Here is a 27,299-nt window from a genome sequence, read left to right as displayed (position 1 = left end):
CAACTGCCAAAGTCACCACTGAAGGTGACTCTGCTCTGGTGGTGTCTGTGACCTTGTGAGCACTCAGATAGTAACCAAAGCCTCCCCACAGCCAGAGAGCCCATACAACCTTGGCAATCAGCTGATCCAGAGAAGAATAACCCTCAACCAGGAGTTCATTCAGACTCAGGGGTGGAAAAAAAAAAAAAGAAAATTTTTTTAAAAAATGAAGTCGCACTATTAATCTTGTGTTACACATACCAGTCTACATAAACACTTGTGTCTTTCCTCTCTAAAGCAGCGAGAGCTGGGAGCAGAGGTTTGCCCTGCCCTGAGGGGCTTTCTCTTACATGCTTAATACATGCATTTAAAATACTATTAAATGTGTTTCCAAGACTACTTGTAGTGCTTGCAGTTTACAGGCTACTGCAAGCAGGTAGTCAGAGCCATATTTTGCAAATCATTAAATTTAATGAGATCGGGCAGAGCAGCAGCACAGATTGATAATCCTGTAACGGGAACCACAAGTGGCACTGGAGCCATGCACAAACATGCCGGAGTGAACCACTGCAGGCTGAGTTACACCGAGACGGGGCTTGAGCCCATATGCACAGTACAAAGCAAAAAATCTACTTCCACAGAGTTTTCTTTAGTCGAGTTTAAATCCATCAATGAAAAAGCCCTCCTCTTTTTCCTACAAAGACTGCTATGCTATTTTAAGATGTGAACAAATGCAAAAATAAGTTTAAAATACAGTGTTGGCAGAAAAAGGATTTTGGAGATATCAAATATTCAACACTACACTTTGTAGCACCACTTGCGGTAAAAGGGTTTAGTGAATAAGTTAAACCATGAACAAGCCCAACTCATTCAACACACCATAAGAGAGAATAAATTAACTTTGGGTTTTTTTCAATTTACAGAATTCCAACACACTCTAAGTTTAGTCCTGCAAAGCCAAGCCAGCTGGACAGCAGGGATACCTCCATCCCCTAAGGAGGTCCAAGCACTAGAAGCCTTTCCAGGTCTCCAAAAGAACCAAATAGTCTTTTAATAAGTCACAGCTTCTAGCAAAAGCATTCTAGATAAATTAGTATTTCGCCAACAAATCTCTCCCCTCTTGTATATTTGTCTGAAAAAAATTAGTATGTTTTCCCTTAAATGAAAATACAGCGGCACTGACACGCTGATTATTACCTTTCTGTACCTAGTGGACATCACTGTGACAGTGAAATCAAGATGAGCTAACATAACATACCAATTTATTCAGCAAAGCCAAATATTTGATGAAGCACACACTGAAATTTGATCAAACACGAACCACCTGGGAAATCCTGCTCTATGCATCCAGCTATCTCCAAAAGAAATCCTAAAACATATGCGTAAAAAGACACAGACAGACAAAAGGCGTAAATCCAAACAGGTTTTGCATTAGTTGCATTGATCTGTGCCGAGGGTTAAAACATGCACCTGTGCGTGTGCACACGCAGATGCAAGTGTTACAGGACAGACACAGATGTACTGGTGCAAAGTACCAGATGTACCCAGCAAAGGGCCATGAAGGTTATTAAGGGACTTGGAGCATCTGACACACGAGGAGCTGGGATAGCTCAGCCTTGAGAAGGCTCCTGTGGATCTTTCAGTGTCTATAAATACCTGATGGGAAGGACTAAAGAAGACTGACCCAGACTCCTCTCAGTGGCACCCAGTGAAAGGACAGGAGGCAAAGGGAATGACTTGAAATACAAGAAAATCCATTTAAATACAAAAATAAAATGCTGTTCCACCATGAAGGTGGTCAAGCACTGGAGCAGGTTGCCCAGACAGGCTGTGTGTCTCCATCTTTAGACATAGTCAAAACCCATCTGGACTCGGCTCTGAGCAACCTGCTGGAGGTGGTGATCCTGTGCCAAGCAGGGGGTCAGACCAGACCATCTCCAGACGTCCCATTCACAATGCAGTTCCAGTACCAGTGCCATTTAACATAAATTGCACAGGTCTCTACATATACTTGAGCAACTACAGATCAAGGAGGGAGGAATTTAAAAGATTTTAAACTGGAGGTTATCTGCACTGTTCACATAAAACACACATGATAAAGGCATGAGGAACCACAAATTGCTGATTTGGGGTCGGGGGGTGGGGAGGGAGGTGGAGAGACAGGTTCAGAAGTCAGATTAAATGCTTTGTTTACTGAGGAGGAAAACCCAACAGCATATCTGAATACGTTTGTGCTTCACCACTCACAAATGTGTCACTACATGACAAAATTGAAAAGAATGACCTGGGGTCCATTACAAGTGCCCCCAATGTCCAAAAGAAACACATTAAACTTTCCCTTTACCACAACACAGACTTAAATCAGTCACAAATGAAAAAGATAGTCTCATCTCAAAATCCATTCCTAACGACCTCTCAAATGAAAAACAAAACCTCTTTCACTTCCCAGCATTTGTGTATTTACTATCAGTCTTTTAAAAAAAACACTGATTAAAAAAATATTTGTCAGCTGCGTGAAAATCAATGTCTGCCCTGCCTCAACACATCTGTCAGCTGCCACAGCCCCTTCTGAAAAGCCAGGTTCCAGAATCCACTTACGATGGAGACATCCTCAAGCACCTGCTTGAAGCAACATGACTGTGCTCCACCATTCATTTCAGGCACTACTCTGATATACAAGGCCATTTACAACACGAGTCTGACTCACTGGAAGGAGAAAAGCAGCATGAGCATAGACATGGGCATGCACTTGGGTGAGGGGACTTGGCTTTTCCCCGAGGAAGCACAAAACTCATTCTAGGGGAGCGAGACATCCATATCCTCCAGTAAACCTCTTCAATTCCTTTTGTTAAAGGGGCCACGCACAACCTAACGGAGCTCCCCAGAGATAATGATAACCATCCTCTCCCAACAATCCCAAGTTAAACCATAAAATCTGACCTATCTCCCACACAGGTCTCTACAAAGAAAGCACCGCTTCACTTCTAACCCTGACCTCAAACTCTTTTGCCTTTTGTGCCTAAAGGTACAGAACTGCCACGCTCTAGAACAAATTCTGGAAGACATAAGGCCCAGTATACAAGTTCTGACAGATTTTTTTTTTTTAATGTGTTTTTTCTTTCCAGACAGCAGTGGGACCACCAGTGCTCATTTCACCTGGTTAGTAGAGGACTGGTATCACTTCCTGTAAGGACAATCTGCACAACACTCCGTGTTCATAAGAGAATTTTGGAAGGTAAAAAATAAGTAGCTCTAGTGATTTCATTCAAAGCATGTTCGTGGATGACAGTCAAGATCTTATCAAACCTTCCAGAGAAGGTACTGTTTGATAACACTGGGAGTGAAAGGGAAGCCAGCCTGAAAACACACTGCACTCATACTGCCTTTCATCAGGTGAAATACTTCAAGATCTCAGGTGTTAATTAAGTTTCCCCAGACTTCTGGTAGATAGAAAAGAAACACATATGCTATTTACAGTAGACTTAATAGAGACATGGAAAAATTAACTTGCCTACGGTCATAAAACAAGATGGGGACAGAGCTTGGAACAGAAGATTGAGCCTCGAGCTCCCTGATCCAAGCAGCACACTACAAAATATCCATCCAGTCACTGCCCGAGTGTCCCACAATGCAGAAATTCCTGCGTGTGTAAGATGTGCTATGCAGGGAGCACGCTTCTAATACAATTTGTACAATTTCAGTACAATATTCAATAAGCTGCTTTGTCAGCAAGGAAAGCTGAAGATAGCTAAAAATGGCAAGGTTTTATTTTCACCTGTGAGATAACAAAACACAAGGATGGTGAGTCAGAGCTTTCGGTTCTCCTGGAAAACCAGTAGCAGAGAGCGCAGAGGGCTGCCACGTACTGACTTCCAGAAGAATTAACAGTGAGGTATCGCAAAGGACTGGGGGAGGGAAAGACCTTGATTTGTGTTCATCTTAGAATACATTTTTTTAAATCCTTTTCCTTGGGGAATTATATGTATATTACAGATAATGTTCTTGTACTCCATTCGTCTTGCTATAAAATGGCAACATAAACATTCTCCTCCTTTTTAATATCTTTGGAATCAAAATTATCTGAGAAGAGGTATCCGGGGGAACAGTATTCAATACAACAAATAATTCCACAACTGTATTTACTTTCTTTTAAAAACATTAAAGTGGAAGGAAGGGAGCAGAAACAGTCACAGTCAAGCCCTACATAAGTATCATCTTGAAGATGTGATTTGAGCTCCCGTTACCTTCTGCCGTTCCTTACTGTGTTCTGTGGACACCAACTATCAAAAACCTGCATTTTCAGTTTCCAGGCTTCTATTTTGTCCTGAGTTCCCATAAAAGAAAAACTGTTAAGAGCCATCTATTTGTGAACAATTAAGTCACCGTTCTGACATGGACAGATTCTAAAAAACTACCACCTTTCCCTCCTGTGTGAATTAGATGCCAGCAGAACTGAAATCTGTGACAGTAAAAAATAATTATTAATCGCACCATGCTTCTCCCAAGTTTTTGTGACCTGTTACAAGCTTATTCCAGAACATAGAATCATAGAATCATTCAGGTTGGAAAAGACCCTTGAGATCATCAAGTCCAACCGTTACCCCAGCACTGCCAAGCCCACCGCTGACCCATGTCCCCAGGCACTGCTAGGGGGGTGGGGGCTCCACCACCTCCCTGGGCAGCCTGTGCCAGTGCTTGGCCACCCTTTTGGTGAAGAAGTTTTTCCTCAGATCCAGTCTAAGCCTCCCCTGGAGCAACTGGAGGCTGTTTCCTCTGGTCCTGTCGCTTGTTACCTGGGAGCAGAGACCGACCCCCCTGCCCACAGCCCCTTTCAGGTGGTTGTAGGGAGCGATCAGCTCCCCCCTGAGCCCCCTCCTCTCCAGGCTGAGCCCCCCCAGCCGCCCCCGTCAGCCTTGTGCCCCAGCCCCCGCCCGTCCCTGGACACGCTCAGCCCCCCCTGTCCCCCCCGCAGCGAGGGGCCCGATCATGCGCACAGGGCTGGTGGTGCGGCCGCACCAGTGCGAGCACAGGCGGCTGGGCACTGCCCTGGCCCTGCTGGCCACGTTATCTCTGATATTTTTAGGTATTCCAATACACCAATGGGTGTGTGTTCTCTGCAGAAGATACTTTAACATGCAGCAGTAGCTGGCAGGCCGGTGATGCACTCATGCCTGATTGGGATGAGCTTAAGAACCAGCCTTGGGAAAACAAAACCCAAGAGCTGACAGCAGCTCAGTGACACCAGAAGATCCCAACACCACTAGAAGATGCCCTTTGCTAGGGCTTCCCTCCTCACACCGAGAGCATGGCATAAAGTCACCACAGTGCTGTCTTCCCTCTATCGAACACATGTGACATTTAACTTTTAAAACAGAAGACTGTAAGAAAATTTCTCTTGGGAAAAGCTCTGCTAAAACATTTTTAAATCGATGACTTTTTCTTACTATTTTTACTCGTCTTAGCAGGGTTGTTGCAGTGAAGAGGAGAGGATTCCTAAATAAATCCATTCACCTTTAAAGCCTCAGAACAAGAGCCAATCTGTATATTTATTAAGCATACGTTGTGAGCACACACCCTGTTGCACCACAATAAATTCCTAGAACATCACCTAACCCGAACCGATGAACAGTACAGGAGACACTAGCCAGAGGAAGAACAAACAGCCACTATATACAGCTTGTAAAAGGAAAGAACAGAGTAAGGAAAATTAATTGGAAGCCTGAGGGTATAAAGGAGGAGGAGAAAGTTTGGAAGAAACTCATTATTTGTTCTCTTTAACACTACAATAATGTAAATACCAAAAACAGTAACAAAAGAATAGAATTGAGGTTAGTTTTCAGAAGACATGAATTCCTTCAAGTTGACTGATAAATAAGTCTATTTTCTCACCTCCTTTTTTCTTTAATGGGATTCAAATCATTATTCAATTTAATTGCAACAGTACTGGTTTCCCCACCCAGCTGTCTCCTACTGCAGTTAAAGCGAACAAAGCACAGGATGACCTTAATTGCATGCATGGTGCTGATTTTCATTCAAACAAGTAGAAGTGCACCATAAAGCATCAGGTAGTAAACATTTATAAACAATCATAAAACCTCAAAATCCAATTCATTATAGTCCAACTGTCTGCTTGCAGGTCAAGCCTAAGCCACGACACAATTCCTCACAACCCTCCACAATCACCCAACAGAGGAGTTGTTTGCGCAGCTCACTGCCCAAGGATCCAAACTTTTGCTTGTATGCTTACTTGATCAATTCTGCGTGAGACTGTACCAAAACAAAACAAACAAAAAAAAAGAAAAAGAGAAAAGGCAGGGTATTACACATTGCACAGTTACACACAGACCAGCTCATGACTGCAAAGCAGCAGAAGCCCCCTCTAGGACACTGAGGCAGTCAAAAAGAGAAGCCCCCAAACTACTGCCCAGCTCTTACTGGTGATGGGCTTCCCTATCACAAAGGGAGACTACAGAAAAAGTAGTATTGTTAGCATCAGTACATGTCAAGCTTTCTGAAGGCTATTAATGACCCTAGCAGAAAGTTGTCCACAAAACCCTCTATCAATCCTCTTCTAGATTTGACTTTACAAAAATATTACCTGATCACGTTCTCTTTCCTGCCACAGGATCTTTTGTTGTTCTATGCAAGAGATGGATGGTACTTACTGAATGAGCAGCTATTCAATATTTTGTTTTATTCTTATTGTTAGCTCCATGCCCCCATGCATTATTAACTGCGTGCTATGCAAACTGATCTCCACAGAGAGAATTATTAATTTCCTCTCAGATTTCTCCACAGCTGTAGAATTTCTGTTCCTTCACAAACATTCACAGATGCACACACCACCCCGAGCACTGCATTCAAACCTTCCCGTATTAGGGACTCGAAGGCAGATTAAAGGAAGACACCCATATTAACTCCATGTTCCCCATTTGAAGCCCCCAGGGATTTTCAGGGTCCTCAGAAATCTGCATCAATCCCACACTGAAACACAGCAGCACCAACGTAAGCTGCAGATGTGAGTTCCAAAAGCCCTTTTCAGCCCTTTGGCCTCAGCTCAGTCCCCCCAGGGTAACTGTAGTGCTCACCTGCCAAAACTTGGCTTCAACAACTCACCCAGAATCATTTGGGAACTTTGATGCAGAAATAAGACATCACTTGTTTAACATTACTCCTCTCTCCCATATTATGTGCTGCTTTAGTGCCTACAAATCAAACGTGGCACTTACAGTTGGGTGTTTGGTTGTTTGTTTTGTTTCAGGGTTTTATAGTGAGGTTTGGTTTGTTTTTTTTTCTTTTTAAATACTGCACTTCCTACTTGCCCCCAGTTAGATCAAGTCTGAATACAGATTTGGAGGGGGACATAAGGCAATCACACAGCCCTGGCCTCACCATAACACTGCTCCTGTTTAACAGATAATTAGATGAATCAAGAACACCGCTGAGAAGCATTAGTATTTATTAACATCACTTACACTCTTTATATACTGAATCACAGAACTGTTTAGGTTGGAAAAGAACTCTAAGGTCAGAGATCCGTTACCCCAGCAGTGCCAAGCCCATGTCCCCAAGTGTCACATCTACACCTCCAGGGATGGTGACTCCACCACCTCCCTGGGCAGCCTGTGCCAGTGCTTGGCCACCCTTGCTGTGAAGGATTTTTTCCTAATATCCAAGCTAAGCTTTCCCAGCATCCTCTTGTTTTTCTCACTCTACCTCCTCCTCTTTTCCCCTCTTCAACAGCATTATAAGAAAGTTAAAAAATTAGAGAAAAAAAGCCGGCAGTGGATTATTCCATTTGTTTTTTCCTGCAGTGCAGTACTTCTTTCCCCTCTACAGATTAGCCAATTATTTTGTCCCATCTAAATGACTCCATCAAGAGAGTTTCCACCATTCCCTTTGGGACACAACTCTATAACCTCATGGATCTGCAATCAGATTTTCCTAATGCTCAAAGTAAATTATCCTCTTTTTTAACCTCATTGTATTATCCTTAGCACACATTAAGTATGTCTCCCTTCTCCCCCCCCCCCCCCCCCCCCTTCCTCCTGAGGTGACTCCTCCTTTCACAGCTCCATTCTGTTACAGGTGCAGAAGCCAAATGTGTTTAGAGATTGTAAATCTTTGTTCAAAAGTGAAGAAACTGCTGTCACCTGTAGATATTCTCAATACTTTAATTTGTCACTCTCAGGAGTAAGATGATGTTCAGGGCTGAGAGGAATATTCCAGACAAAAAAAACCAACCTAGACATATACTTTTTTAAAAACTACATACACAGCAGGTGGCATATTCTGCCTTCACTGTACTTGCTTCTTTTCAATTTCATATTCAGCTGCATGCAAATATGCTGTCAATTGTCAGTCCTCTCAAAATCTCAACATTAATCACTCCAGTTTCTCCCATCCACTCAAAATAACTTTGTATACATTTACTCTGGAACTATATGCCAATACTTCCCAAGACTGGGGCTAAATTTCTGCCTGCGATTCTTAACTCTGGCATTATCTCTCCAATTTGCAATTCTTTAAAGTTCACCTGCACCAAGACAAACTTACAAAGGAACAACTACTAAGTTTCTCCCAAGCTTCAATGAAAATTGTACCTGAAGTCAGATCCTGCAGAGTCATCTTTCTGCCACCCCCTATACTATGAGGAAGCACGTTATGGATAAATTGTTATGTACAGTATATAAACCAAGCACTCATTCTGTACTACCTTAGAAATTTTGACACGAATTACACTTGGCGAGCAGAATGCACCCCAGACCCATCTCCCGTATCGATAATGCTTCTGTTGCTTCCTGCATGTGCTGGTTTCCAACGTCTGCAAGTCGCCCTGAAGTCAGTAACCGCAGGGATTTACACCAAGGAAATTTCGCACCACTTTCCATGAACCTTTCTCATTTTTTTCACATTCTGTTAGCAATAAAAGCTCATCAGCAGAGAGCTTTTGGGGAAGGTGGAAGGAAATAACACTCTTCTGCTTTCTTGCCTTGAGAGCTCTTTATACCAACAAGGGCATAGGAACCACTGGAAGGACAAGAAAGCCCCTTTACAAAAAAAAAAAAAAAAACACACAAGAAAACAAACAACCACACAACTAAACCCACACAAAAAATAACCAGGAGTGATTTAATTTAGACAGCTGCCAAGTGACCTTCAAACACCACCAAGACTTTGTTCCAAAACATTACTTCTCAGCCATTTTGAGAAATAATTTTGTGTTATTGCTAGAAAAGCATCAAAGTGCAAAAGCAAAACAGATGTCCAACGCAGCTATACTCCGTATGCTAATTCTTTACACTAAACACGCACAGAAGTGTTAACAAGCACATTATAGAACATTAAAAACTTTGGCACATGGAAAAGCTTTATAATAAGAGATGCAAAGTTGCAAGTTTACTTTAAAAGGGTTATTTTTGCTTGGTAGGTTCATTTAAGGACAATTATACTTTCTTATTTTTGCAGGCTCTGGCCTTGGCAGTCTCCAGGGTTATCCCTGTGCCAACAGAGACAGCGTGTTTATTTCCAAGCTTTCCACTTCTCTGATTATTGCTACCATGCGCTGATATCTGTTAGCACATACACCATGGCTCCCATTTTTTAATCATAAAAATCTATTTTTACTGTTTGTCTAGGAGACCTTATTGCTAACAAAAATAATTTATTCAGGAAGCTGGAGCAGTGTTTTGACCATCATTTTCATAGTAGAAATCCCTTTAAAAAGTACACCTAAGCCTCCCCTACAAGACTTTATTGAAACCTATTATTTTGTACTAGATTATACAGTGATGGGGGTTTCCCCCCCCCCCCGCCCCAGTTCATGCTGGAATTATTTGAATCTCAAGAACTGCAGGGGAACTGCTTGCTTTAGAACAGCTTTTTCCTACAAATCAATTTTTAGATTACATTTGTGGAAACTTTTCAACAGATCCTAGACTTAGTGAAAGCTGGTGGGGTGGGGTTTTTTTCATCCCCCACGCCCGCAAGAAATTAAATAACAGATCCAATTCAACTCGGCAGCATCCAAACTGTCAGCAGCAGCATCCCTGGCAATAACTATATGCACGTGTTTGCATGCAGGAGTGACATAAAAGAACTGTCTGGATCGGTGGCCAGCAAGCCAGCCATCCCAGCCTCTTCGCAGTGCCTCAGAGATCCACTTGCCCTAGAGGCAATGAGTCAGTGCTGGCAAGGAACAGCCAGACCACAGGAGCAGGGAGCTGGAAGCCACAATCTGAAAGTCAAATTTATCAGGTTAAGTCATGTTGAGCCAGAGCCAACAGTGCAACAAGAAGAGGTCCGCCTCAAACAGACATCGAAGGTCAATTTTTTTTTTGAAGAAGCAAAGATGAGCAATTCGCTTTAGCTTGCTGACAGACAAAATGACTGCTTGACTTTTAATTCTGTTTGGCCGCTGCACACAACTGTGCATCACATCTGGGCTGCCTAACACAGGCTCTGAACCAGCCCCAGCGATGCTCTAAGGGACCCAGACATAGCTGCCATCCTGATGAGCCACTCCGGGATGGAGAGCGGGGTCTTTCAGAAGGCAAACGTATTGGAGTCTTTTCCTTTTGCATGCTTATTCTTTTTCATTACTGAAAAAACCAGTGTGGAACTCTAGTACAAACATGGGAACGGATCTCTGAAATACCTGTTGAGCTAGAACAACAGGTGGGAAAACTGCTTCTACCAAGTTTTAGGCTCTTAAAATATTAGTGACCAGCAAATTTAACATAGAAGTCTCTCATGCTTTTCTAAGCAAACCTAGAAAGGGCTGTTCGTAAAATTGAAATAGTCATACCCATCTGGTTTGTGAAGAGATATGTTCAACCACTCTGAGAAAACGTCACTGTAGAATTAAAGGAGGACAATAACAAGGTGCTGCAGCCCATGTTTTCGCTTAAGGACCAAAATCTCCAGCAACGAGCTACCTAGCAATAGCTTTTACTGACAGTTAACTCACAGGACGGGAGATGGAGACGCTGGCAGTGCCAGCCATCCTCCCAGCCTGCAAGCAAGCATCAGGAGCAGCAGCCAGTTTCTGAGCTTTATCTTATGTCTGCTTCCTCACTGTTTCCAGCTTGTCGAGCTCCTCTTACCTTTCATGTTTCTTTTCATACTTGCTCCTTTCCTCTTCCTACTCCTATCATCTCATCATACTTGCCTTTCCATCCCCTTCTCCATAACTAACCCCCCCACCCAAACACACCAGCATCTTGTCAGCTGCCACCCTTGCTGCTTGGCTGTGACGCTGCTCCCGTTTCTTCTATTGTTTCTCTCTTGTACAACTGCAAGATGAAAATGTTCTTCAGGGTACGAGAATGAGTCATTTGTGCCTCTGAAGCGTTTAACACAGTTGACTCTTCAGATGTTTCAAAGTTACTATACAATAAAGCAATCACATCAGGTTTAATAAATAAAGAGGAAAAAAGGGACTCTCTATTAAAGATGCTCACTAGGAGAGAGGACTTAATAGGCAATTGTCAGTTTGTAACAGTATCAAGTCCAAAACAAGAAGGGAGGTAACAAGCTCTTCTGCTCAGCCAGCTTACAAGCACACGCAAGCTAAAGCCTAGAGCAAGCAGGTCACCTGCTAGAACACAAGCGCAGGTACACACACCTCTTGCAAACGTGTAGGCTTGCACAGAAGACATTAGATACAGCTTTGAATGTTTATATTGGGGCCTTTCAGTTCTTCAGAAGACAGAGAACAAGGTAGTAAAAATCCTTGACGCCAACCCAATGCAGTCAAATACGGAATTATGTATACACAGCCTCTTGGGCTTAGTTTTGTGGGTTTGGGGTTTTGTTCAGGGCTTTTTTGTTTGTTTTATATACCTCTTTCAGCCACACACCTCAAAATATCTAAACATGAAATATTTCCATGAGAACTGATTGTGATGGAAATACGTTACACTTTACAGTGTCATCAACAACCGTTTCTATTAAAGCACTGAATTCACACCTAGAAATGGAGAATAAAATTTGGACTGCCAGCAGATAAATGGGTATGCACTGACAGAAAATACCTATTCTGGAGAAATGAACCATCAAGCGCAGCAGCTTCCCATCTTGCTGACAGAAGTGCTCTTCTGCTTATCCAGCAAATGCTGCTGCAATTTCCAGTAAGTGTATTTCTACAGGAAGACCGACCCATCTATATAGCAGTCAAAATGCTTTAATTCCCTTCTTCCTCAGCCGCTTCACCTTCATGCCCCACCAGGTGGTCACAACCACACATGCTTTCTGCCAAGCAATAGTTCTACGAAATCTTCATTATCATCTTAAATAAAGAAAACCACATAGCACCAATACCATTCTCAACCCCATTCCTTTTCATTTAAAAAAAAAACAAAAAAAACTGAAAGCACACTGCATGCAATTGTTGTATTTGCCTGTTGAGGCCTTCCCACACACACTGTTACTGAGGGGCTGACACCTTTGAGTAGATACTAAGGGAATGAAGGCTGACGCACACACAGATTAAGGCTGTTCCAGTAACAGCAACAAATTCAGTAGTGCTGAGGTCAAAAGCACAACACCTCAAGAATATCATCCCCCGGTACAGCTCGAAGCCCTACTCCTGCTCCAGCAGATAATGATATTTCCCTCAATTCAAAGAGAGAAGGATTGATCCCCAAAACAGAAATGGATAAACTCTGGATTAAGTTGTAATACTCTTGATATTGTTGTTCTTTACAACATTGCAGAGGGCAAGTAGTGAAACAGTCCCCCTTTGCTCAACGTACAGCTCAATTAGCAGCCAAGAGCTGCTTCCCAGTGATTTAACATAGTCACTACCCAGGAACAAAGCTGAGATTGATAAGGATGTAGGTGAAAAAAAAAAAAAAATGTGGTAATAGCCATTTCCTCTGTTACGTCAGATCAGAAGACATTTCAGCTAAAAAACTATGAGATACGGGATACTTTGAGCATTTCCAGTACAAAGGAAACAGCAGAGCTGAGTAAAGAGGTTTGCATAACTGCAGGTTGCTCAGGCTGCAGCACTGATCTGTGCCCACACAACATCATCAGCTGTCAAATGCCACAGCCTTTCTGCAAGATGAACTCAAAAAAATCAAGCAATAAAAGCCAGGTCCCATCCTTTCAAAATTCATAAGCACCTCAATCGTTCTTGAACTACGTGAGCTGCACCAATTCAAACCACAGCAAGACTCATCAGGTTAGCTCGAATCCCCAAGCCTGCAGTCCCAGAGATTTAGCTGGAGAAAAGAAGAAGAAATCAAGCAGCTGGCCTGGGATTGATTTACAAGCAGTAGTTAAAAGAAAACAAGAAACCCAGAGGAGACCAAGCACTAAGTAGGTTCCCTGTTCCTGGTGTTTCTTGTCCCATTTACCAGGTCTTGGTTCACAGGTGGATATGCTTCCATTTCCCAGAATCACATCACCTTTAACTGTGGCATTAAACAACACTTATAAGTCAGTCATCTTTGGAGAAAGGTCCTTTTTTGTCCTTAACTGACTTACCAGCATTTTCTTCCGGAACATGCAATGCCCTGCCACCCAGCTTGCAAAGCACCTGACATCGCTGAACTGTGGTATGATAGATGAGATGTATTTATCTGATATTAGAAAAAACAAGTGAGTCCAATTACGTGATGTATAGTCTGATTAAGACATATAGTAATTGTCACCTCTACCATGAAGATATATGATCTTTAGGAGCTTGCAGTAACAAACGCTAGAAGCAATTGCTCATTACCTAATTACAAGTGTACAGTAAGACAAGGCCAGGCTGTAAGAAGCCCTTACCGATGCCATCAACAATATTCACCTTTATTATGTGTCTGCTTTGGGGTGTGTAGGATTGCTTTTTTCCTCTGGGTTTGCCTGGAAAGAGCAGGGTGGTAGGAGGCAAGCAGCGTTGGAAAGAGGCAACATAGGGCCAGGAAGGCAACAGGTCATGAGATGGGCAAGGACTTCCCCAAAAAAGCATGTATCATTGCATTTAGATGATACTGAGTAGTGCTAGCTAGCCCAAACTTGGAGAGCGCCATCAGAGAAAAAATTAGAGAACTAGGAAACACGAGCAGTACCAGAAAAAGCGACTGTTGGCTTAAATGAGTAAAATAATACTGCTCCATAAGATGTTCAAGAAATACCATAAAGGCTGAGTATACCATATTCTTCTCAAGAATGAGAACACACAGCCAAGAAATGTCAACACACAAGCCGTTCTTTGTGGCAGTGGAGCCCTCTGGTACCAAGGCAGTGGGAGGCACAGGAGGTTTCTTGCATCACAGCAGGAAACCTGGACTACAGCTTGGGTCAGTTTGTAACAACAGGTGACCTCTATATGCTGCCACTGTTCAAAATACCTGCGAGGAAAGCCTCATCAATGAATGCACCTACAAGCACATTTTCAAAGCTTCATTGCATATTTTATCTATGCATTACAAGACACGGAGGAAACAGACTGAAGCAGTTTCCATAAAAAATTAAGAAATCTCTCTCTAAAGGACATATGCTTTATATAGCAATACACACACGCACCCCTGCTGCTCGTCACCCAAACATCAGAAGAGTTTTTATGAATGTTAACTAGGCTTCAGTATTTCTATGGCAAAACAGATAAGCATTACTGCTCTTATAACTTACATTAGTGAGCAAACCCATACATACCTCTATCAGACTTTGGTAGGTGGATTTCCAATGACATTGCCTTTTTTTTTTTTTATTAGGGCCACGTTAGTCGCAGATTTGCTCGTTACCAAAATATTTAAGCTCCAGTGCTAACACTGCACACCTCTCCATTCTACATTCAGCACTTTACATTCAAGCAAAGAACAATACCTGCCAATACACATTTGTTTACCTCATTTATAAAATTACAGTGAAAATTACCAGAAACATAAAACAACTATTGTGATAAATAACAAGCTTTAAAAACCCTATACACATACAGAGAAAGAATTGAACACACTGATCCTTCTACGCTGAATCTTACTCTAAAGAAGGATTGCCAGTGCAATGCTGAACAGATCAATTTATTTCCCTTTCTTCTCTCCACTTAACTGGGTTTTATATACAAAAGTAATTGTTCCTATAAGAAACAACCCTTGTCCGTATCTTTCGAGGCTCAGAACCTCAGACCTACATCTTTACCAGTATTCAGGTTTCCATGGTAACAGATGACAGTGCCTTCTAAAAAAATATAATATTCTACAGTAAGTGTCCCAAATCATTCCCATAATATTAATGAAAACTAGAGCACGTGGGCTGCACATAAAGCATAACAGACTAAAACAGTACAATTAAATAAGAAAAGCAGAGCTGAGGGACTTTTGAAAAGGCTGGCTGGTAAAAAAGGGCTCTGCATTTGTAAAAGAGAAGGATTATCACTCAGATTCACAAATGCCTTTATACACAGAGTGACCTTTCGTCACCACAGGCAGTTTTACAACATCACCTTTTTAATATTAATTGTTTATGTATTAGAAAACAAGCCAGCTAGGAATGAAAAATAAAGTTGAATTGTAGAGCTAACAGCTCCCCAGAGGGAGTGAAAAGTGATTATTGAGTTAAATGGCTGCATTGTTAACAATTGCCACACAGAGTAGCTTGCTCAAAGATCCGTTTTTCATTGCCAATTTACTGACAGCAAAATCTGTGAGTAAATTAACTCCTAGTAAATTAATTAATCTTCCCAAAAATATTCCTTGCATTTCCTTCCTTGCCCCCTCCCCTCATTTCATCTTCCCTGGACAAACCATGAGTAATAAACTATCGGTTGTCTTAACTTTTATGATGTAGCAGCAGTCTTTGAAAGCAGCCAGCTACACATAGAAACATTTGGGAGCTCTGCCATAGCAAAACAAGGAGCACTAGAGGGAAAAAAAATAAAGCAAACACTGACATCAGAAGAAAAACAAGTGTCAAGGCAATCTAGTGTTCAGGTGAGCGGTCCCAATGTAAACCCACTGTCCTACTTTCCCCCTAAATACTTTTTCACAGCTGCAAGTAACTTTAATCTCTTTATTCTGCACTCGGTTCTGCTAAAAATGCACACGAAAAAGACCATAGCAAAGTGCACAGCAACTGCAAGAACACTCCACATATTTGGTGGGATAAGAGTCAAACACACGCTTTAAAGGAAACAAAACTTCCCCGTAAGCTAAGTTCCTTAATTTCTGAAATCCTCAAAGAACTGGCAATTCCTAGAATTACCTGGTGTTACTTCCAGCTCTTCTATGGGAAAGTAGAGGAATTAAATTACTAGCTGACCCTAAAGATAACAAAAAAAAAAAAAAGTTTAGAACCCCAAAAGCATATCTCCAATTATAAATAAATACGGAGACTGCAGGCAACTGAAAGTAATTGCCAAGGAGAAGAGTTATAAATAGAGCAATACAGAAATTACATAAAGAAATAAGTGTTAACCAGCTCCTCCAATATGAAACTACGTATTCCAAGAAGAAGCCATCAGCATTCTGCTGTTGCTTTGTAGTATTCTTAATTTTATATGTTGTGGATTATGCGAAGAAACAGCAGCAGCTGTGCAAGTTGGCTGGGAATTGAATACCATTTTGTCTTGACATGTGTCTTTCCTACTCCTGATCCCAACTATCACATAAGAAAAGTAAATAAAATTAAAAAAAACTCAGCCAACTTCTTGCACAGTAATTTTTGGGGATGTTTAACAAAAGCCTGCTGAATAAACACATTAGGCTTGGAAAAATAATCGAATCGGAAAAAGACGGAAGGTATTTGCATCCTAATAGTTATGGAGACAGCACCACCTGATGGAAGATGCGAAAACGCACCGATGGCGTGAACAGGAGGCTCCCCAACCCCCCCGACATTTTTAGAGACAAAGTGCACCTGAAAAAAACTTTGCTTTTTTCCCATAAAAATGTCAGCTACATGGACATGGTCCAGCCCACCACACTTCACGCCAGACATGCAGTCTAAGGGGAGAAAACTTTTCTTTTAACTTCCCTAACAGAAACAGCTCAGAAAACATCGTGTATTAAAGTCAACTCCACTTGCTTTGAATGTGAAGAAGCATACTAAAATAGGAGGTGAAAGGTGACGCTAATTATTAGAAAATGTCATGGTCACTATTCCCACTGAACTGATGATTAAAACAAAGCATTTCATGGCTTTATTAAAAAAAAAAAAAAAAAAAAAAACAAAAAAAAAAAAAAAAACACATCTGGCTAATCCCTAAATTTGCACGTATGTAGCTCAAGTTACATTGTTATTTCCTTCAAATACCAAGTGCTTTCTTCCCCCTTCAAAGTTTGCTATTTTCACAGAACACTCTTCTTTCTAAGCATCTGGCTAAAATGATTCATCAAAAGCCGAGATCTCAACTGATACATACGACAAGTGTCAAGAACACAAAAACACTGTTGGACGAGAGAGGAAAAAGAAAACAAAACAAAAAAATAGCTCCACATATTTCTAACTCAATGAAGAAGCTATTTAACTAGGTTAGATTTCCCAGCCTTTCTAATAAATCTGCAGATGTGTGCAGTTGCCTAGCAATGTAAACAAGATACCACGGTGGTGTCAAACCGTGCGGGACTGATGACAACATCTACTTGAGGGAGCTGACCGGGCTCTGCTGTGCCCGCCTGGCCCTTGGCACCCAAACTCCTTGCCAAGCACCCTGCCCGGGGCAGCTGAAGGTCCAGTCAGCACCCACACCGCCCCGCATCCCCCCACCCTGCGCTATGCCCACTGTCAAGGGGCGAGACAAAGTCTTTCAGGCTCTAGGTCTTACCTAGGAAGGATCTTCCACTGTTCGAGATAAACTAAACTCAGGCATGTTGGAGGTACGAAACTAAGTCCCAAGCACTGGGATTTATCCCTACAGTAAGCAATGCTGCATAGGGATTTTTTGCTTGTTTTAAATATACAGATAGGTGAAGAAATTATTTTACAAATCCACCGACTTAGAAAGCTACATGAAGTCAGGCAAGAAGAAAGTTACAAATGTTTGGTTTTTTAGTATAAAGAAAAACTGCTGTGAGACAATTAGTGTGGTATTATGAGATCCAAGAGAAAAACAGGACCACACATACCTTTAGTTTACCTATGAAATAGCGCAAGAGGAGAACGCTTTCTCCCAGCTCTATAAGCACCTGTCATCTTCAAGTAATTCAAACTATGCCCGAAGGAACTTGGGGGGAATAGCTGGCTGCTATTACTGTACACATGCCAGGGAGCAAAGTATTCCTTAACATCTGAGCGACAGAGAGAGTGACAACTGGGAAGGAGCCAGTCCGAGTAGCTGCCCCCCCCCCCCCGGAAAGTTCCCGGAGCTGCGAGACCCGCGGGGCGAGCGGGCTGCCCCAGGCTCCTGGGCACAACCCAGCGCCCCTCGCCCGGCTGGGGGAGACAGGCAGCTCCCCAGCCAGCTCCTGCCCTGCGCCCGGAGAGGCTCGTACTACAGAAAGGGCTCAAATGTCGTGAATCTAAGAATAAAGGCGATGCTTTCATCTCCTACCGCACGCAACTTTCCGAGGAGCGAGCCTCCCCGGTCCGAAAGGCAGCGCGGGCAGAGGGCTGCGGGCCCACGGTAAAGCCTCCCCCCGCCCAGCGCGGGCACCGCGGCGGCACCGGGGCTCGGCCCCGCGCCCACCTCGCCGGAAAAAAACGACTTTTAATAAAACTGCTCTTCCCCCGCCGAGCAGCCGCCTTCCCGGGGACGCCTCCATCCCTGCCCGCTCCCGGGTTTCGCACGGGGAGCGAGGCCGAGGGGCTGGAAAAGGGGTGTTGGGGGGGGTCTGCCTGCCCCGGGGCTCGCCGCCCCGCTGCAGGGGCACGCCCGGGGGGCCGGGGAGGGAAGCGGCGGGCGCGGAGAGCCGCGCTGCGGGGAGCGGCGGGCTGCGGGCGGCACTCACCTGCGAAGACCTGTCCCTCCGCCTTGGGCAAGAGCTGCAGGAGAAAGACGATCGCGGCGACGCCGAGCATCCTTCCCCGGAGTTCACCTGCCCTCCCCGCTGCCGCGGTGCCGCTGCCTCCCTGCCGGTATCCCCCGCATTGGTGGCTCGGCGCGGCGGCGGCCCCGGCAGCCGGAGCCGCGGTGCTGCTCGGAGGAGCCGCCGAAGTGGCGGCGGGCGGCTCGGGGAGCGGGCGGGGGGCGGGCGGGAGGCTCCCCCCGAGCCCAGCGCCGGCCGCGCCCGCGCAGAGCCGGCCCCGCTGCCCCGCCGCGGCGGGGGGCAGCCCCCCGCGTCCCCCCTCCCACGGAGCGGGCGGCTTCCTCAGCGGGGTGGGGGCTGGGCTGGGGGCTGTGCGTTGGGGTTTGGGGTTGTTTTATTTTTTAATTTTTTTTATGTATTTGTAATCCCTCTGCCAGCCTAGCTGCGCACACACGCCGATCTGCTACCGGTAGCGGCTGGAGCGCAGCACAGCGGCAGCCGAGCCGCCTCTCCCGCCCCTGCCCGGCTCCAGCGGACGGAGGGCACACGCAGCGCGGTGCGCTAAGCTCCGGGCTGGGCGAGCTGTGAACCGCGGCTCGCCCAGGGTCCCTTGTTACAGCGGCTCTCACACACAGCGCGCAGGCATTTGCGGCTGAAAAATTTGTATTTTTTCACGATTATTCACTTTATTTTCGAGAGAGTTAACTGCTAAATGCCGAATCGCACTGCTGCGCTCGCGGGCTGCATACACAGGCAGAGACACAATCCTGAACAAAATTCTAAAAATTGCTTTCCAGTGGCAACTTCTCTACCGAAAAAGCGTGCCTTTCAAGCGAATTGGGGGAAGGGGAAAAAAAAAAAAAAAAAAAAAAAAAAGGCGCGAAACAAGGAGACATCCGGACAGCGACCAGCCACCCCAGCTGCAATTTGCACCGGGAAAGCAAAGCGCTGCCCACCCGCACAAAGCGCCGGCTTAATGGCCAGCACGACGGGGGCACCCCAGGCACCCGCCCAACTTTCCGAAGCCGCCCCGGCGGCGCCGGGCACGCCGGCACTACGGCGCTGTGCGAGAGCAGGCGGCGCCCCCGCTAGACCCCCCAACGCCGCCGTGCGCCCCCCGCCCCGGCCCGGCGGTGCCAGCGGCGGCTCCGCCCCTAGGGGGCGGTATTGCACCGGCTGCGGCTGCGCTGCCCCGCGCCCGCAGAGGGCCCTGGCACGGCCCGAAAGTGCTCGCAGGGACCCGGGCCCGCACCAGCTCTTTAGCGGCAGCAAGAGCTCTCGCCCGTGCTGCCGTTCTGTTGCCTCGGCCCTGCACTAAACCAGAGGAGAAACACCACCATTGACACCAGCTTGCGTTTACAACTTGTTTTGTAGTTCGTGTGAAATACTTGAGAGCTCCAGAGACTTAGAAGTCACCCACAAAGATGATTTTCCTTTAAGGCCATGGATGTCCTCTGGCACCATCCTGACATACTGTCCTGCCTGGGACAGACTGTGGCCCTTGCAAAGGCTCCTGGGTGGTGAGTGGGCAGGTGAGGCCATGCCACAGGCCCGTGAGCCATGGCAGGCCCTGCAGCGTGCCCCGAGTTGGCAGGCGAGGCTGGGCCGCAGGCCCTGTGAGCCATGGCAGGCCATGCGGGGAGCCCTGTGTGGGCAGGCGAGGCTGAGCCATGAGCCCTGAGAGCAGGGGCAGGCCATGCGGGGAGCAGGCAAGGCCTTGCCATGGGCCCTAGGGGCAGAGGCAGGCCCTGCGGTGGGCCCTGCGTCCCACGGTGCTGGGAGCAGCAGCAGGCTGCTTGCTTGCAAACACAGGGCACAGGCCTCGCTGCCCCCAACCATCTCATCTTCAACGAAGAGAAAACACCAAAGAAGTTGTGGTGTTTGTCAGGCAGGCCTGTGGTTTTAGCACTGAAAGGCCAAAGCCTGACATTTTGAAGTCACTGTTGAAGAATTTCACATTGCTACACTTGTCTGGTCAAGTGAGAGTGCTACCCTGCTAGCCAACGGAGACAACATCAGTTTGCAGCTGATACTCTTCCCAAAGCAGTATTCAGCATCCCTACCCAGAGCTGAGTTTGAGAGACTTGCAAAAAAATAAATGAAAGGAAAAAAACACCAAACCCCACACACAGAGTCTCCAAAAATAGCCTTCCCCAACCAATGAAGTATGGTCATCAGCATCACTTCAAGAATCATGGCATGCCACTGTCTTTTGTCAAGTATAAGGACAATCATAAACAAGTATACAATTGGAGATAAAAGGGAAAGCAGAGAACAGAACAGCAAGGAGAAAGAAAACGTCACTAAGTAGTTTGCTGGGTAGTAGAAAGCATCCAATCAGCACAGTAGGCATAGTCAGAAACTGCTGGAATAATTCTTGTATCGATGCAAGTTGCTTGGACAAAAAGAGCAGGGAGTCTTGAAACAGAGATGGTTCTGGTAAGAAGTGAAGAAAACTGTAGCAAACAACAAGCTGTAAAAATAAAAAAAACCCTAAATCAAATGATCACCTGTTGTTTTCAAATAAATTAAAGGGAAGAAATGAGCAAGTCTAGCATTTGTGTTCAGAGTGACAAAGATCTGATAAACTAAGTGATTTACTGAGGTCCTAGGAGCTTAAGCAGTTGAAAGCAGAAAAGCTTAATACTTCAAGTGAAGGTGCCAACCTAAGGAAAAAAAATCTGCATCATAAGCAAGGTGAAGAAGGGTAGAAAAGAGAAGATCCTTACCTCTAACTCGATAAAGCAAAAAGAGGTTAGAAATAAACTATCTACAAGAATCTGGAAAAAGGACTGATCAGAAGAGACAACTATGTCTTAGGCATCAAACAGTGTAAAGTGAAACATTAGGCTGAACTAAATCAGCTAAAACGGTATAAAGAATTGTCTGAACTTAAAAACTTTAAGGAAAACAAAGAACAAGAGAAGAAGCAGGATGACTGCAGTGAGGACAGGATAAACTAAAGTTGGGCAAATAATAGCACAAAAAACCCAAACCCTGAAGTGAAGGTCTAACAATGGCAACACTGAGCTGGTAATAATCCAACTGCTGAACAACAAGCACAGTATCAACACTGGAGCCTCTTATTTTTCCACACTGTACAAGATCTTTGGTAGAAACAACTATGAAGAAATACAGCTGTAGAGCTAAACAAAAAAAATAGTTTAAGATATAACATGGATATTCAAATGGAAATTAGGCAGATCCAACCTTTAAAAAAAAAAAAAAAAAAAAAAAACACAGAACCCCATGACACAGGTAATTTTATAAATGAAACAAATATGATCAGGTCACGTCTATCACTGTTTTACCAGAACATCCAGTTGAACAGCACATAGGAAAATAAACAGTATTACAGAAAATACACGCCACAAGGAACAGACTTGAAAGAGAAAGGCAACAAGACTGGGCTTCAAGCAGAGATCACAGGCACATGAGGTTAACAGGCAGGAAAGTCCTGTTAAAGTTTAATTTTTACATTAGAAGCCAGCCAGTGGTTATTAATGGAATATACTGGTGACAAAGTCAATAGATATCTGCAACACAAGAGGACTGAAACAGTCTTTCAGACAGCAACATTGTTTTTGAGGCCTGGGTGTATAGTGGTAGGATGTAACCCAACTATTAAAAATAAGTTTATCACTGAAGGGCAGCAATGAGAAAACATGCTGCAGATCAGGAATGTGCAAGTTAAAAACAAAACAGGGATGCCATCGGGGATGCCAACAGCCAAGGGAACCACCGAAACTCAAACAAGGCCATGATACTGGTCCAGTCATAAACCATCAAGCAAGACAGGGAGAAGCTATGCTCCAAAATCCTGACATTAACCAAGGAATAACACACATGACTATGCTTTTGTATAATCTGCAGCTTTTGAGCTAGCACAAAGAACTAAAACCCCTACAAAATGGTCTTGCTAGATCCATACTTTTCTGGGCTAGTGTGTCCTGTACAACATTTTGTAAAAATGGCAAAAGCTAAGTTCTAAGTCTGATCCCATCCTATTGTATATAATCATAGCTTGTTTTGCTGTTACTAATAACTCAAGCAAGGTCTCAAGTGGCTTAAAAAAAAAAAAAAAAAAAAAAAAAAAAAAGCATTAACCTAAGTTCTGAATCTCCTTGAGCCTGTTGCTTGAGGCTTCTTGACTCCATAAAACTGCTCCTTCACTGTGTCAGATGAGGGAAGAAAATTTAATTCTTACCCACAAATGATACAGCTTGCCCCTGGAAAACAAAGAACTAAACAACTGAAAGCAAATAGATGCATTTAACAAAGACTACATATAATTTTTTTTTAAAAAGTCAACTCATGGACTTGAATCAATATGTATGGTTTTGAAGTATTTAACAAGCAAGTTAGTCTGTAAATATCCAAGCCTGCTACCAGGCCAGCATAGAAACATGGAACTCATCCAATCTACTTTAAATGCATACGTCTGTCATACCTCCAGCAGAACGCAGCTCACAGGCAGTAGCCAGGCTACTACTGCTCCTACAGACAACACAGTTCTTCCTAAGAGTAAGATGAATACTTTGCAACACGTGCACTTTTTTAAAGGATCAGAAAACATCTTTTTGCAGTTCTATGGACTGCTTTGGTGGTACAGAGGTCACCAAAACAGGACTGCCACTCAGCTCTCTGGGCATAGACAAGTTCTTAGAGATACAGGAGAGACTTTGTTCCATGTGCACGGACCCATGGGTCCGTAAAAAGAACCTCATCTTTGACAAGTTCAGTACACATGAAGATCAGTCCGATCCAATACGGTAAACTATTTTGGTCTCCAAAAGCAAGCAGTATGTATATGCTTACAAATAAACACAAAAAACAAATGCAGCTTTCACTGCAGAACTACCTATTATGCATTATCTTTCCTGCAAATTAGTCAGCAGCATTTGTGAGTGAAAGCTTCAGGAAAAGTTCAAAGGTTGGATTAAGTCTACTTACTTATATTGTGCACTGTGAATTTGGGTCTAGAATGTGATCTGTTAAGTTCTAGTTGTCACTGGTGGGCAGAGGGGGGTTAAAGAAACTTAACACATTGTGCCGTTCTCCTGATATCACTTGCAACTCCACCAATTTGTCTTCCCAGTTCCAATTTTTATTATTAAAAAATAAAAACATGTCTCCAGCATTGGCTTCAGTTCTCCATATAGGCACAGGTTCACCCGTATTTACATATGTACACATGTACGTACAGACACTCCATCCCTACAGGAAAAAAAGAAACCAATACCACAGCTGGGCATCATCTTAAATACTGCGGGGTTAATAGCGGGCCAGCTCAGTGAACATCAGGGAGAAGACCTCTGCCTAGTTGCCTGTACCCTTTAAGTGCCAACTTGTCTCTTTTTCCACTCCCACCAAGTTATCAGCACATTTGCAGATAACTATGTGTGCAAATACAGATACCAGCTGCTGCTTTTAATCTGGTTACATGATGAAATCATTAATTGATGTCAGACACATTGGCATTGATCTCTCATGCATCATCCTCCTTAATAAGTTTCTTCCATTCTGAAGATAAAAAAACCACCACTAACTACCAGCCATCAATTATTTCAGAAATACAAGTTCACCTTTATACATGAACACAATGACACTTCCCAGGAAACGCCAAAAAGGCCTGGATCTAGCAGCTTATCTCAACAACGCTGTATCATGAAAAAGCAATATATTAATACCATGGGCAGCCACAAGCAAGTAGGAAGGTACAGCAAGGTGACAACATTGAAGTAGTCCGAAAATGTCAAACAGCCCAACAATTCTTCTCTATTAGCAGTGAATTTTGAACTTAAACTCTTTGAGTTCCTACATAATAGAATAAGGGTCAGAGAACTCTGGTGAATGCCTTCCTAAAATAAAACACTATTTCTCACAGTTGTAACGCAATTTATAGATAAAAATTAATGAAACCGCAGACACAGCTGTAATACACAACATAAAGTTTACCTGTCTGTGCCTTACTGTACACTGTACTTCTTTCAAAAAGCTGAACAGCAGAAGAGGCAGCAGCTGGCTCTTCATGCTGGCTGCTGGCTCAAGGTGGTTGAAACCCTGTACTGGGAGAGGTGATATTCCCTTCGGAAAACACCTGAACATGCTCAGGGGAGAAAGCTCCTCATATGCAGGTTGAGATGACATGGGGGCGGGTGGGATGGGGGGGGGCTGGGGAATCAGATCCAGCTAAAGGGATCAGCAGCACAGCTAGGGAGACTGCACAGAGCAGGAACAGATACACAGCCAGGCCTTGGAGGGAACAGAGAGGCTTTTCCTAAGCACCCAAGAACAGATGCTGCAGCCTTTGCGGGAAGCCACTGCATTGCTTGATGAAAGCAAGCCTGAATGACAAGGCTGACCCTAGAACGAGAGTGGGCAGGGGAAGACTTGCTTAGCCAACTTTTGAGTTTTTATTCAGTATTTTCCTTTTAATTTTTTTATTTTATAAATTAGCCTTTTAACTATTTTAGAAAGTTCCCATTCTGACAGTGCTACCTGGAACTTATTTTTCAAGGTAAAAAACAAAAGGCAAGGAACGTGTGTCATCACTACCATCTTCTGACTCAGTAGTACCTTGAGTGCGTCTTCTGCATGGAATGTTTTTCCTCTCATTCTATTATTTTTAGCTGTTTCCAAAGCACCAAACAGGTATAAAATTATGTTTTACCTGGGTTTCATCACTTTTGTGTATCATAATAAACTCCAAGCACTAGTCCTTGACACTGCTCGCTTTCCTTATTAAAAGCTTCTGTGAAATTTTGCTCAGAATAAAGTTTTCTTGATTTAACACTACAAAATGGGGCTGTGGATTACATATGTATTATCAAGCAGGTGGTTACACATGTTCTGCACAGCTACACGGAGGATGCTGCCATTAAATAGGGAAGCAGACGCCTTTTCATTAGTCACAAGAAACAACGACAGCTCAGCCAGGTAGGGGACGTAAATTTGTTGCCATCTACCTCAGGGAACTCACATATTCCGATTGCAATAGGAGACCTCAGAAAAACTTCTAAAAGTGATATTATATCATTGTAGATGTCAATCTATTGGGATTCAGAAATAGCCATCTAATATGTCAGCTGTAAAGGGAGGCCAAGTTACAGTTGCATTCCACTTAGACCACTCCAAGCCCAGTTTCTGGGGCAGGCATTAGCAAGAGCTCTACTTTAATGAATATTTCTAAAAATTTGTGGTCAAGACTTCAGGGTCACTTACACTCAGGAAAACAAAGAATTCCAAATGCAACTTTCACAGCTTTTGGTACTTTCCCCCACCTCCAGGCATGATGACAGAGCACACTTACTGCGGCAACAGAAGGAAGTGATGGAACAAGGGTGACTGGGCTAGCACCTCTACATGAAAGTCATTCCTCCCCTTCCATCGATGTCATCCAGTGTTCCCCACCCCATATATTATTTATCTCATGTCAAGAATCTTTTTGAGGAAAGTAGAAACTCAGCCCAGACTTTTTGCTTTGGCTTCACATTTAAACATGGGAAGAAGTCATCCCTCTACCAGTGTGTTCTGCCTATAAATAAGGGGAAGAATAAGCCATGCTCACACACTTAACTGTTAGAGACCACAAATACCCAATTCAAAGAAGAGAATTCAGCAGAGGTACCTCAGAAAACAAACAAAAAGCCTCAATTATTTGAAGCCCTTTCTAGAATTTCAACCCAATTTCTTTTCCCCAACTCTGTTCCTTTCATTTCTCTTCCTTTACTCTTCCGCACCATTTCAATACATGTTCTTCTGCCTTCTCCAACCTCCTCTCCCCCCTCCTTTTTTCCTTATCTCAAACAAATTCATTTAAAATAAGGGAACTCTCACCTACTTATTGCTATCTTACAGTTCACTCTTACCAGGGCTCACCCCAGTGCAAGCAACTGAATTAAGAGCCTTGTTGCTCCATACTAACTGGAGAGGTGGTGAAAATAGAAGTACCCACAGGGTATGATTTTGATCTTAGAGCCAACTGATTTGTCCCTTGGAAGAGCCTCTCCCTCTCTTTACCAACTGCACATGGAACCTTGGAGTTTCAGTCTCCTGATGACATCCGAGTTAGGCATGGGGAGATCGGCTGGGTTAAACCAAACCACAACACCCGTTACACGTACCTGCCCTGAAAATTGAAACCTCTTGGGCACAGAGACCCCACATATACGATGCCTAGAGCAACAGGACCATCAGAAATTACTATAATCAATGTGATGAATAATTAAACAGTGAAGCCTGTCAGAAGGTGACAGGGCAGCATAACCAACGTAAAGCTCTTATGTCCCCAATTTATTGGGCATTCACTTTAGCAGGCCTATGTCACACCTTGCCACCAAAAAGCTCCTCTTTACAAGCCAAGTAATCGATTAGTAAGAATATTATTATGTACTTTTGCAGCCAAAGCTTATTTGGAAGCAA

The 27,299-nt window shown here is 43.8% G+C and overlaps 1 protein-coding gene across 3 annotated transcripts in view; it reads right to left on the bottom strand.

The window, feature by feature from the left end:
- Window positions 1-21,459, bottom strand: part of PTPRT (protein tyrosine phosphatase receptor type T) — a 467,104-nt gene extending 445,645 nt beyond the window's left edge. For all 3 annotated transcript variants that reach the window (XM_080405963.1, XM_080405961.1, XM_080405964.1), the window contains exon 1: window positions 18,858-21,459. In XM_080405963.1, coding sequence (XP_080262089.1) covers window positions 18,858-18,927 — 70 coding nt within the window. In that variant the 5' untranslated portion in view covers window positions 18,928-21,459. The remainder of the gene's footprint in view (window positions 1-18,857) is intronic.
- Between the last annotated feature and the right edge of the window lie 5,840 nt (window positions 21,460-27,299).

Source organism: Falco punctatus (genome assembly GCF_963210335.1).
Source record: "Falco punctatus genome assembly, chromosome: 10".
NCBI lineage: Eukaryota > Metazoa > Chordata > Aves > Falconiformes > Falconidae > Falco > Falco punctatus.
This window is presented reverse-complemented; position numbering and strand designations above follow the sequence as displayed.